The 12853-nt window shown below is 40.9% G+C and overlaps 1 protein-coding gene across 29 annotated transcripts in view; it reads left to right on the forward strand.

The window, feature by feature from the left end:
* fnbp1 (formin binding protein 1) overlaps positions 1–12853 on the forward strand; it is a 59612-nt gene that overhangs the window by 26751 nt on the left and 20008 nt on the right. For 20 of the 29 annotated variants that reach the window (XM_023960973.1, XM_023960961.1, XM_023960967.1 and 17 more), the window contains exons 5-10: positions 2458–2520; positions 4049–4153; positions 5991–6005; positions 7763–7891; positions 8117–8263; positions 10720–10911. In XM_023960973.1, coding sequence (XP_023816741.1) covers positions 2458–2520; positions 4049–4153; positions 5991–6005; positions 7763–7891; positions 8117–8263; positions 10720–10911 — 651 coding nt within the window. The remainder of the gene's footprint in view (positions 1–2457; positions 2521–4048; positions 4154–5990; positions 6006–7762; positions 7892–8116; positions 8264–10719; positions 10912–12853) is intronic. The other 9 variants (XM_023960976.1, XM_023960963.1, XM_020707541.2 and 6 more) reach the window with 1 other exon arrangement.

Here is a 12853-nt window from a genome sequence, read left to right on the forward strand (position 1 = left end):
GTAATCATGGACTTTGTGAGACAAGAGTACATCGTAGAGGAAATCCACTCATCAGAACATCTGCATCACTACCTGCATCCCAGATGCAGATCCATTGAAAGGTGATCGTAGTCTGCTCTTGATCTCTACAATGAATTCATTTCTGAAGGAACAGTTTGTAGGACAGTGTCACTTCAGTTTGTTTATCCTTGCAGTGAGGAAATAACAGTTTGATTATGTCTGAATGATGATATGGAGACAGGTGTTTACTTAAAATAATGTTCCAGAGTAAAACTCGTTTTCCTTTTTGTGGCTTTTGGTGTTTGGCTTATAGGGTTCACTTTGCCTCACTACTTTGTTCGACCTAAATGAGAAGCATTTGGAGCATTATTCAGTTTAAAAAAAAGTAAGTTGTTAACTGCAATTGTCAGGGTCCTGTTTTAGTGCTTGATCAAATACTTCCTCTTAAAGCAGGGAACACTTCTTTATTTCATTCAGCTTCCCTAAAAACTTTGGGAAATGAGAAGTATGACTCCTAGAGGTAAACCAGGGCTCAGTCACTCCTCACGTTACTGAGGGTGAGATCAGCTACCCATCAGCTGCAATTTCACATCTCTAAGTTCCAGACAGCGTACAAACAGAAGTCAGCAGTGACTTCCTTGTGCTGGCTTAGGCTGTAAATGACCAGAGAAGCTAGAGAAAAAGCTTTCCGTTCTTTCTGATGGCAGTTGAATTGCAGCACTTAGCATTCAGCTCAGCCTCCTGCCCCTGAACCAGAGGATGCCTCATTAACAGTCACAGCCGAATTCTTTGGCAGATCAACTTGATGTCAGGACAAAATCGTTGCACACATGAAATCCAATCAGGGTCATTTAAAAAAAAACAGATCTCTTTTATGTAGTTCTTTTAGAATTCCATTTCCTGTGGATTTGGATGTAACCCATGTAAACCTATCAGACAGTTTTACTTTGTCCGCAGTGAAGCTCAGACCAAGAACCATCATGGCCTTACTGCTCCACCCAAAGACATTCATGCCTGACTTCTCATCTTTTTGTCTTTCCATCATTATCCTTGGCAGACTTCCATCCATCCATATTCTAAACCAATATGATACCTTTTGGGATCACGGGTCTGCTGGAGCCTATCCTATCAACTGTTGGGTAAAGGCGGGGTACACCATTGGGTGGCCATGGGGTGGCCTGGTCGACCTCTGATTGGAATATTACAGGTCCGGTTCAGTTCGGTGGTGGTTAGGCGGGCACCAGTGTTTAGTAGCGGAGCTGCCATCATAGTGTGAATGAATGGTTGTGTGCATGTGTAAATGAGACTGTGAATGTAAAGCGCTTTGCGCCTTCTAAGGAGGTAGTTAAATGCAATGTGAGTATACGCCATTTACCGCGGATAGGTCACCGGTCTTTCCCAGGGTCGCAAACTCAACATTTACCATTAGGGTTAATTTTGAATCACCAAATTACCCATGAGGCATGATTTTTGGTCTGTGATAGAAAGCCGGCATACCTGGAGAACCTTTGGCATGCTTTTATTTTTAAAAGAAGGCTGTCACTGTGATCTCTCTCTTTCCAGTATCAATCAGTTTTGAATGATTTTTAAATTTTAAATAGGATTTGGTGACAGTTTGAGATCATTCAGATAAATACAGAGAGTAACATTTGATTTCTTTGTAGTTCATTTATAAAACTTAAAATTGAAGATGTGCAACAAGATGAAGTGATTGAAAAATTGGATAAAGATCCATCATTTCTTAATTGTGTAAAGAAAAAAACTTCAAATGTTCAAATGTAAAAAAAAAATCGGTTGATTCTAGTGAAATTTATTTAATGTGACATTTTCAGAACCAAATAAACTTCAAATTTGAAGGCGATCTTAAAAGGTTGAGAGCGGTTTGTGAGTAACTTGAAGTTTCTTGCTCAAGTCATTTATAGTAAAAACAAAACTAACTGCATGCAGGTACTTGTTCTCATTTTAAAAATTGAAACTAACTGAAGGGACGAGGAGGGGAGCTCATGCAGCAACTTTGCTGCTGGCTTTGCTCACAACTTGTGTTTATGGAGCCTCATGAGGAACAGCATGTGCTCTGGTTCAGTCTCACACTTCCTCCCTCTATGCTATGACTTATGAATTCAATACCAGTGTCTGCAGTTCATTTAAAATGGTTTCGTGAACACCCATTGAACATAGGACATTGATTTTCTGTTTGTGATGAAAGTGGGCCATTTCTGTTTTAAACACAGCCACTCTTTCAAAGTTACATTTCTGAAATGTTTAGCTGTAATCCTTCCTCTAAAACTTTCTCTGGTGACCTTAATATTTCCCCGATTTATTCACAGTTTATAGTAAAATGGAGACTTCCCTTTGATGTGCCTCATGTTTTAATCTAAACCACACTGGAGGTCAGGTTCACCTGATTTGAATCCCTGCAGCTCATCAAAGCTAATGCTTTTGTTTTTCCTTTCACAGCACTTCCATGATGGACGGAAAGCACAGCAGCAGCTTGAAAGCTCATGGAAACAGTTGGAATCAGTAAGTGACCACATTCATGCACACATGCTGAAAAAGAAGTGCTCAAATAAATGACATCTCTCTATAATCCTAAAAGAAAAAGTCTGCATGAAGCTGTTCTGTTATCAGTTTTACAGCTTAGTGTTAGTTGAAGTATTTGATTATGTCAGACACACATGTGGCTTAGCTTTCAGTTCAATAGAAATCCCCCCCCCAAAAAAAAAAAATGTAGGCCAATTTTAAAAGATAAAGACTTTAAAAAAAAGGAAAGAAGCTCAAATAAGGTGGCTTAAAAGAAAAACTACAGAAACATTTCTCTGATTGCACAAAAAAAAACCTATAAAACTTAATGTTTCTGTCAGGAAGCAGTGGATGAAGGACCTGCAATGCAGGAAACTAGGCTTCATGGCAGAAAGCTAAACATTTACTAAATAAGCTTTTACATAACAAAAAAAAGAGTGAACAGACAAATGAGCTGAAAGCCAAACACTTATAGGTGCTGATGAGAATGAACTGAAATGAAAACAGCTATGGGGGATTGTGAACATGAACCTGGAGTGACTGTGACAAGAGGACAACTAGAAACAACTTAATCAACTTTATACGGACTTCTAAGTTGACATTTTCATGCGTATTCTTTCTTTTAGAGTTTAGATTGCGTGGAACTTGCAGGAAATGAATCTGCTGATAAAAACTGGCTTCTCAGAAGCAGCACATTGACATATATGTAAGACACAGTAAAGCAGGATTCAAAGGTTAAATCAAAAGAAAAGTCATGACAAAAAAGAAAGACGGGAAGATGGTTCGATGTATGTTGATGGTTGTATAATTTAATACTGAAAAGTTTCACTTTTGGTCAGTTTTAATGACTCATTGTGTAAAAACTGTTCTTTACAGCTTAGCAAACTGGTTTTAAAGAAGAAATTTGGGTATAAAGTGAAGTTGAAGGAGATGTGGAGGACATAAAATTTGAATGGAATTTAAAATTAAAGAGGATTATGAACTCAATTAAAATGAAATGATTCAGGAATTCACGAGTGATAGCATTTGGGCACTTTGAAAAACTGTTAAACCACCTTTTGATAAGATCTGAGCTTAGATCTAGAAGTTTCTGGTTGAATGACCAGAACCGCACTTCTTATCTCCGCCTGGCCCCTTTGAAGAAACAGAGAAATGTGAGGGAGATGCATCATGGCCTTGTCCTCCTCGAACCCCTCTGTGCGCTCAATGCTGGCATTGTGAGTGAGGCGCAGAGGCACAGTTCAGAGTGCACACTGGCCCAACAAACACGGATTGTTCAGACAGAGGGGTCGAAAGAGGCTCGGATGAATGCTTGTTTTTCTGTCCACAAACGGCCACTGTGAATATTAGTTTAATCTGCAGGCTGCAGACTTTAACAAACCCCGGCTGCTCTGTCACCGACAGAAACTCTGCAGAACACACAAAGCCGGGCCTTAAACACGAATGACGTATGAGCTCTGTCATCATTTGAATGTCACGGATGAATGCATGTCTGCATCTACATACATGATGTTTCCTGTCATTTCAGTGTAAAAAGAAGTTTGAGAGAGACTGCAAAGAAGCAGACAGGGCGCAGCAGCACTTTGAGAGGATGGATGCTGACATTAACGTGACAAAAGCTGATGTAGAGAAGGTACGTACGCAACGAGGCAACACGAGATATGCTGCACACAGCACGCCCTCTCTATGACCGACGGATGCTCTGATTGGACGTCTGCTGATCTGCTGCCGAGCAAATTTAATAGCAGCAATGGTGGAGCATCTGCAGGGCTCTGGGAGGCCGTTGGGTTCTTCATGTGTGCAGTTTGCCTGCATTTCTGTCAAATTAGCAACTTCATGCTTGGTAAATCACATGGCTTCTTCAGCAAACAGATGCAGCCTTCATATGATTCTGCTGATCCCCCCGGGCTTGGAGCGGATGTCACTTCCTTCCTACCGTCATTAGCGATTAATAAAAGGGCCTTCAATGATCCAAACATTTCAGCCCCACACAGCTCTCACGCCCGAAAGGCATCATGGGTCAGCATCGCCTGCCTCTGCTGCTTCATTAGCTGCTGCCTCAGAGCTGCGCACGGCGTGGGCGCCGTTCAGAGCCCATTTTCATGCAAACACCCACCAGAAGAAAGACTCTTTCCGCACTCTGGACGCACAGCCAAACATTTACAAAAGGCAAATTCAAATGGAAATCAGCATTTAAACCCAGAGTTAACTTTAGTTTTTCTCCTACAGCATAAAAGAGAGTCAGACACAAACCAAACACCAGCAAGTCTTCATTTTGGTTTATTTCTTGACATTTTTGGAAAATCATGGCTAGCTTTGCTTGTGTGTGAGTAGACCTAAGATTACTGCAGTCCATGACATCAGGATGTCATCTAAACACACATTTTCTTTAATTATTGTAAGAAAATAGGTGAACTGCCAACTTTATTTAATTAAAAATTATATATTTTCATCACCATCTACAGCTCTTTGGAAATCAACTTCCCTAATTTTTAAGGAATAATTCCCCCAAATCACATTTAGTCATAAAATTAAATGAAAAATGAAAGAAATACAAATATATTCCCAAAATAGCAATCACAGTTTCCTTAATTTAAAAAAATATTTTTTTAAAAACAATAATTTAATTAGTTTCAAGAGCAAATAGCTGCTTTAGAGTTTGTAAAAAAGACTAAACTTTTTTTTTCTAATTTCTGTTTTGAAAATGTTGTTTCTTGTTTACTGTCTGAAAAACACCCTTTAAAGTCTTTCTATTCTTAGCTCAGGACATGATTATAGAATTTTTCTGTTAAAGCAACTGTTGTTTTAAAACTTTATTTTCTTATTTTTGCTATTATTTTTACACATTTTGATTTTTTGAGATAACCTCGTATTAGATTATCACAGTTAGTGGATAAAATATGGAAAAGGAGATTTTAAAAAAGAAGACTCCTGGCAGTGACGGCGATGAACCGAACAAAGAAAAGATTAGATGATAAATGTTCGGATAGGAGCTGCAGGATGTTTTGTTGCCACGTTTCTGATGTCGTCCGTTCTGTGGTTGTAGAGTTGAGGTTTTTCGGGGGTTTTCTGGAAAGCTGCAGCAAACCTCTAACAGTTCTCTCTACCAACCTTTGGCAAGCAGATCCCTCAATTTGGGTTTGTTTTTGCAGCCAAAGCAATCCACACAAGGTTTACGGCTTTGTGTGGAAGCTCAGTTGCACTCATGCGTAAGCTGAGTGACATCCGAGTCAAAAAACAGACTCCTTGGTACTTTAGCTTAGTCTCCAGCAGAATAAAAACCCACTTACAGTTTAGTTTACATGGAGATTGTAGTTGTGAACCAACTTCTTTTTTTTTTTTGAGTGATGACATGCCTCGTGGTCCAGGAAGTGTAACTATAGCGACCGCTATTTTTTTAGCTGGGAAAAGTTAACCAACCTTTGTGTGTATTGTGTGTTTGTGCGTTTATTTTATGCCATACGCTGAAGCGAAGTTACCATAAGGTAGGTTGGGAGATTTGAGGAGGACACACATTGTCTCGACTTGTGTCTCAACGCACAAACACACATCGTACTGCTGAGTCGACCTGTCTGACTGTGATTGAAGCTTTCTGTGCCATCTATCGATGTTTATATGTGTACGAAAAGAATGCTTTGAGAGAGACAACAGGAAGTCTCTGAGGTGTAACACAGACGCACTGAGCTGTTAGCAGGACAAATAACTCCCAGAACATGACAACAGGATGTGATGTGGCTGCAGCTGCTCGTTTCTACATTTTGTCACCTGCCATGTTACCACGGTGACAATGCAGCCTCCCCACTACTTAACGCAGCATTTTGCATGAAGCAAGGCCAGTAAAGCACATGGAGGCATTCCCACAGGCGGACAGACTGTCACATTTGGTTTTTAGCTTGGTGCTGGATTTCACTGAGATATTATCTGGATTATATGCTGGAAGTGATGCACCTCAACTCCTAAAGTTATTGAGTTCCTTTTTATTCTGGCTTGACTAAAGCCTTAGTCTCAACAGGCCTTATGGGTGGATACAGGGTGTCTAATCGGCATGGGGCATGCCGGTGGCCCGCACAAAGTTTTAAGATTGTAGACCACTCGAGAAGCCTGTAAAGCCAAAACGTTCATGCACATATTTTTTGCGGGCCTACTGGGGTCGACAGGTCATAACAGACACTTATACACATAATGTTAAATTCACACCGTGCACAGAACGCGTGTTCAGGAACAAGCTAAACGAGGGCTGACACTCGGGCCAGCCAATACACGCACCTTACTAACGACTAGACTGTGTCGTTGGGACACCACATGACAGCCTCACCAGCACGTAAAGTGCGGGTAAGTTACATTATCTTTACGAACACCTTAAGATACATTGTCCAAACGCACGACAGTCGTACATTCCATTTCTATGAAGTCCCCTAAGGGTGCTGCACAATGCTCAAGGGAACTGCAAGACACACCTGCGCTCACCTTGACCTTTTGAGATCAAGCTCACAACAAGTCACAGGTAATAAGAATTCACTACAGGGGTAATAAAACCCACAATGTGATGTCCTTGTCTCAAGAGGTTAAGATGCTGGCACTACTCTCTACAACCCTCCATGGACTCAGACAACTCAAACATTGCCCACACCCGGATGGGGCAACCCCTGTGTGGGTGTGACTAAGGCCATAACCCAGTGGAAGTAAATGAGGGATAGTTCTAGGTTTGGGAAATTTAAATACTCTGCCCCAAGTGGGTATATGAGTTCATGAGATTACAATCACAGGCTTTTAGGGAGACTCTTTGTTCTTGGAGACTTTATGAAATCATGTGTGTGCTTAAGAGGGGATGGAAAAAGGAAACAGATAGGAGTAACTAATCTATCAGTGGGAGCAGAAACTAGACACTCACACCCCACGCTGTCTAGCTGAGATAATCTCATCTCCATCTGCTTGCTTTGGCTCTGTAATAGGCTGCTCCTTTCCTAACTGTCTGTTTCCCCTCACTCAACACTAACCCAATAAAAAGAACCAATTTTTAGCAATTCCCTCCTAAATGTGAGGCCAATGGAATAGCTCTGAAATTGTTTGATTTGACCCTCACACAATGTAACCCTGAAGGCTGCTCCGTGACCTGCACCTGTGCGCGTCCACGAGCTCCATGTTTCTCTGTGCGCATGTGTACACACTAAAATAAATGTGCCTGCTAATAAAGGGGACGCAGCGGTTAGATGAGAAGCTGACGTACATCTTTTTTTCTCAGGCACGGCAGCAAGCTCAAGTGAGGCACCAGATGGCCGCCGACAGTAAGAACGATTACCACTCCTACCTGCAGAAGTTCAACCAGGAGCAGCATGAACATTACTACACTGTTATTCCCAACATATTTCAGGTAAACACAACAAGAAATGCATTAAAACGGTTTCCTTTGATAACTGATACTGTGTCAGAATTGTGAGTTCATGTGAACCCTCTACCCACTCTGCTAAAAATAACATGGTAGACACAAGCACCAACAGTTATTTTCGGTTAGCCAACCGATAAAGTTATGTTACAAAACCATTCTTTGTTTAATAACCAATTGTTTCTTTTCATACATAACCTTGATGGGACGCAGAATCTTCAAGACATGGAAGAGAAAAGAATTGAGAGACTAGGAGTGTGTATGAAGACATTTGCTGAGGTGGACCGTCAAGTGCTGCCCATCGTGGGGAAGTGTTTAGACGGCATGACGAGCGCTGCTGAGGGCATCGAGCCCAAGACCGTGAGTACACACAGTAATAAATCTGTGCCCAGACCCCATATGGGACACATTACTCACTACGTCCTGCTGATCACAACCCACACATAGTGGAAATAGGCTATCACTGAAGCAACAAGTCTGTTACCTTCATGGGACTCTTGAGGGGGCCCTCCCAAACAAACTGGTGAGGAGCAGCCTACCTTGAAACGCTAAACTAAGGGCAGATTGAGTATGTGGGCTGGCCTTCTCTTTATAGTTAGAAAATCAATGAACCAAGCAGTGCAGTGTTTCTCCCTTGAGCCTTTTGTCAGCTTCTTTGTGTTAAAAATATACTCGGTAGTTCCCTTTAAAGGGCCGTTACGCAGAGTTTGCACAGCAAGCTCACTTCACTGACTCTGAAATGCAGCTTGAGGAGAAAAGTTATCTTAAAATTAGCAGATGATGCCACAAAGGTTACCTCAATTTCTGTCCAGAAAACACTAGTTTAACCCAATTAGTTTAACCCTTTAACCATCGCTATGCAATACTAGTGCATAAACTGACAGTTGGAAGAGGCTGGGTGCGAAATGTCGAAGTGCTGCAAATCTCACGAATCTTGCTCCAGGCTTTTTCTTTCACAGCTCTATCTAAATATATAAAAGACTTGGTGTCATAGAATTCCAGCCAGGCACAAACCCCATTATTCCTTTTACCTTTATGATCAATTTAAAGGACTCTACCTATACATCCTTACCAAATCCGAGTCCCTGGTTCGTCAAAGTTTAAACTTGTAATGCGTGTTTTGTACATGGAGCCCAATAACGGTTGTGGAAACTTGTGTAGCTACATGTGAACACCAGCCCAAAACGCACATTTTCACGCATTCACACTGACTTTTCATTGGAAGTGTTTGTTTGAAGGCGCTTCGCCGAGGCCGCTGTGAACGTTTCATAACTCTTTGATCGTTTATGCAGCTAATTTAATTCCAATGGATTCTGAAGCTGAGCAAAGCAGCTTTGCGCTGATATGCAACACTTTACAGTTGTAAAGTATTTAAGGCAAAACCAAGGAGCACCTTTCCACTGATATACAACATTTTACTAGCTTAAGGACTTTACTAACATAATTATCGCAAATCAGCACAAAGCTGCTCTTCGCCTCTTCAGAATCCATAGGAATTACGTTAAACGGTCAAAGAGTTATTGTAGTTCAAAGGGTTTATGATATTTAGTGTCGCTGGCGACACCTCCTGCATTAAAGGCAGACTAAAGGTCAATTTGTGGCAAATTAGGTTTAGTTTGACCTCACAAATCTGACCTAAAGTAGAACAGTTAGGACTAATACCACAAACAAAGCCACAAATTTCAGTTTTTTCTTGTGAAAAAGAAACGGCATCCACTTTTTTCCAAGGAAGAACCTAATACTGGCTAAAATACATGTCTAGATTAAAACTCTTATTTTTATCTTTACAACAGTAAACTACATTGAAAGTGTGCAGCAATAAACTAATAACATTATAAGGCCTCCTCTATAAAAAAGGCAAGATTCATAATTTTTATTCACTCAAAAAATGAACTGCAGCTGTTTTTACTTTTACTAAAGTGTGTTTTATTATGTTTATTTAACTCTATTTTCCACATATTTTCAAAAAGCTTGTGTAAATATTACTTAAAACATTTAATATTTTGCATTACTCAATGATTTAGGCAAGGCACAACACTCTTGAGTACAATTCTAAAATATTTATCCTCGTGGGATTTCGTAGCTGATAATGTATATATTACTCAATGTGGTTGCATGCAACCGCTTGACCCAAGCCTTCTAGGTAAATCTACAGATTTTGTTTGAGTGATTGGGCCGTTTGTCATTTATTTTCCAATCAAATGGAGATAAGGAAAAGCTCTCTTCAGAGGGTGGAGAGCACAGCTTTTATTTGTTTTTGGCTGTTGATGCGCAGCCATAGTTTATTTTCTTGGAGCTTCTGTTCTGAATATGAGCAGTATTTTATTTTGAAATGTCACATGTTGGCTGCCTGCTATATGACAAAAACAAGAATGTCCTGAGGGATTGCATCGTATGTGTGCTGAGTACATGGCGCTGCTCCAGGGAGATGACTCCAGACTGCTCTGCTGCAGTAAACAGCGACGGGGAAGGACATGTCACATGTTTCCTCCTCTGCCTGTTTCTCCTCTTCCACATGTGGAGAAAAAAAAGCAGATCTTTACCCCCAGAACCCAACTCCAACTGTCTGTGTGTATCAGCAGAGTCAGGTCGATGTACACTGCAGCTGATAAACGCCTTCCTTCCTCTGTGTCACAGATGTTGTCCTGAGATACCTCTTAAACATTTGTGTCTTTTCCTCTTTTCTTTGTGTCACAAAACAATCTGAACTGAAATACTCAAATACAATCTGGACCAACATACTTCCTCTGCTAAGTCATAGTTTTATCATTCGAAAATCAGACTTTGATGAACAGCTACACCTTCTCTCCCTCCAGGACTCCAATCAGGTGGTAGAGTCCTACAAGTCTGGTTTCGAGCCCCCAGGTGACGTGGAGTTCGAAGACTACGGTCAGGCCATGAAGAGGACGGTGTCGGAGAACAGCCTGTCCAACTCCAGAGAGTCCAAAGAGAAGCCTGCTGGCAAGAGCAAAAGCAAACTGTGGCCTTTCATTAAGAACAAGAACAAGGTAACGCACGGGTGACCGCCGAACACGGGTTAGAGCCCAGCCTCGCTGGTTCAAAGGCGCTGCGCTCACATGGGGGTCACCTTGCTGTTTGTGGGATGAAGGGCTGGAGTTATAAATCCTGATAATCTGATCTGCCTTTTGCAATAGATGCGTGTTCGCTGTAGCCACTGATTGTTTGTATGAGTTACTCAAAACTTATGTTTATCTCTGAGCTGGACATATCCTTTGCTGGTTCTTTATTAGTATTGCCGTTTTTTTTTGTTGTTGTATTATTTGCCACCCTCCTCCTCCTCCTCCCTCGCAAGCGCCCACACCGATTCTTCATCCTCAACCTCCGTAGCTTACACTAACGTATTTCTGCCTTTCTCTATGGACGGAATCAAACTGGCATTAACACACTGTCAGATCTGAAGTAACAGCCTTCCTTCACCGTTTTCCACTGATCAATCATCAGTCTAGAGTGTCTGGAGCATCGGATTCCTGCTTTTGAGCAAGACTCATCTGTCTGGTGGTGCTGTTTATGCTGAGTTGGATCAGAGTATGAGTGTGTGGGGAAAAAAACTTAAAAATAAGAGTCTGTGTGTTACTAAAATACAATGCTTAGCAGAAAGCACAAACATGGCAACAGGGTCCAGGCAGCTTGTGTAGCAGCAAAATTTAGAAAGAAAAATAAAAAATCAGAGCATGGCCTTGTAGATTTTCAGTAACTGGATTCCTATATTTAAATAGACAAATGCTGGATTACTCACACATGCATGCGCACTGTAAGTTTTTGTTTGGCACTAATAACAGTGGTTCCTCGTTTATCGCGGGTATTGCGTTCTAAAAATAACAAAATCTGTGATGTATAGATGTTTTTTAAGACTGTAACACCCCTCACTACACACTTTTTACACTTTTCTCAGACGAACATGGACATTTTTACACTTTTCTCTCTTCTTTAAACACTCAAAGTTAAAAACCTTCGTAGAGACAAAAGTCCAGTCATTGACTGTATATGAGAGCTGGACTGAGTGAGTGTGACGTCACCCATAGAAATTGTTTTTTTCTTCCAACTAAATAATGATCCCACTCCAATCATATTTTGAGGATCAACAAGAATACGTTTAATAAAGCTAGCAGAGCAAGAATGGTTCTTCTGGCAAATAGAATGATTGAGTAATAGCAGTTTATTCCTCAATAGGAGTCTATGGAAGTTTGGCCTTTTGGAGCCAGCGGGTACTTCCTGTTTGAAACACGATGGGGAAAGAGTCACTCAGTCCAGTTCCCATATACAGTCAATGGATATAGCATGAAATTAAAGATTTGCTCGTGATCAAAGATTAACGTAAACTAAACACATTCTGTACAGGAGCGTGACAAGGAGGAGATTGATTGACAATATTCTACAGCCAATCAGGAAGCAGAATGCAAAGCACTGTTTAAAAAGAAAAAATAAACAAAATAAATGTGCGAGAACACAAAATGTGAACCGAGTTATTCTAGGGACCACTGTACTGCTTCGATTCTGAAGTAGTAGTCGGGTAATGATGCAGCCTTTAAGTTCAGTGATAACACCTGTGGCGTTCTCAAGCTCTGCGGTGAATTGAGGAAAACACGAAAAAAGATGTCCAGAAAAGCATCCAGCATGCGCTTCAACTGACTCTTGTGCTGTTTGCCTTGTTGCAGCTGCTTGCTTTAACACATTTTACTCTTCCTACTCACCGCGATCGTTTTGTTTCGTTGAAACTGTTTCCATGTCTTTTGTGTTTGACAGTTTATTCCCACAACAAATCTTATCAAACACTAGGTTTGGCATTCTTTTGGTTGTCCTTAATTTCCGTTTGGGCTTTCTGTTGTGTGTTCATTTTTTAATATTTGTAAGAGCCTTATTTATTTCGTTTTGTGTTCCCTCCTTTTCCTCCTTTTGTCTGTTTTTTTTTGTTGGGATTTTTCGCCCCTT

The sequence above is a fragment of the Oryzias latipes genome, chromosome 12 (genome assembly GCF_002234675.1).
Source record: "Oryzias latipes chromosome 12, ASM223467v1".
NCBI lineage: Eukaryota > Metazoa > Chordata > Actinopteri > Beloniformes > Adrianichthyidae > Oryzias > Oryzias latipes.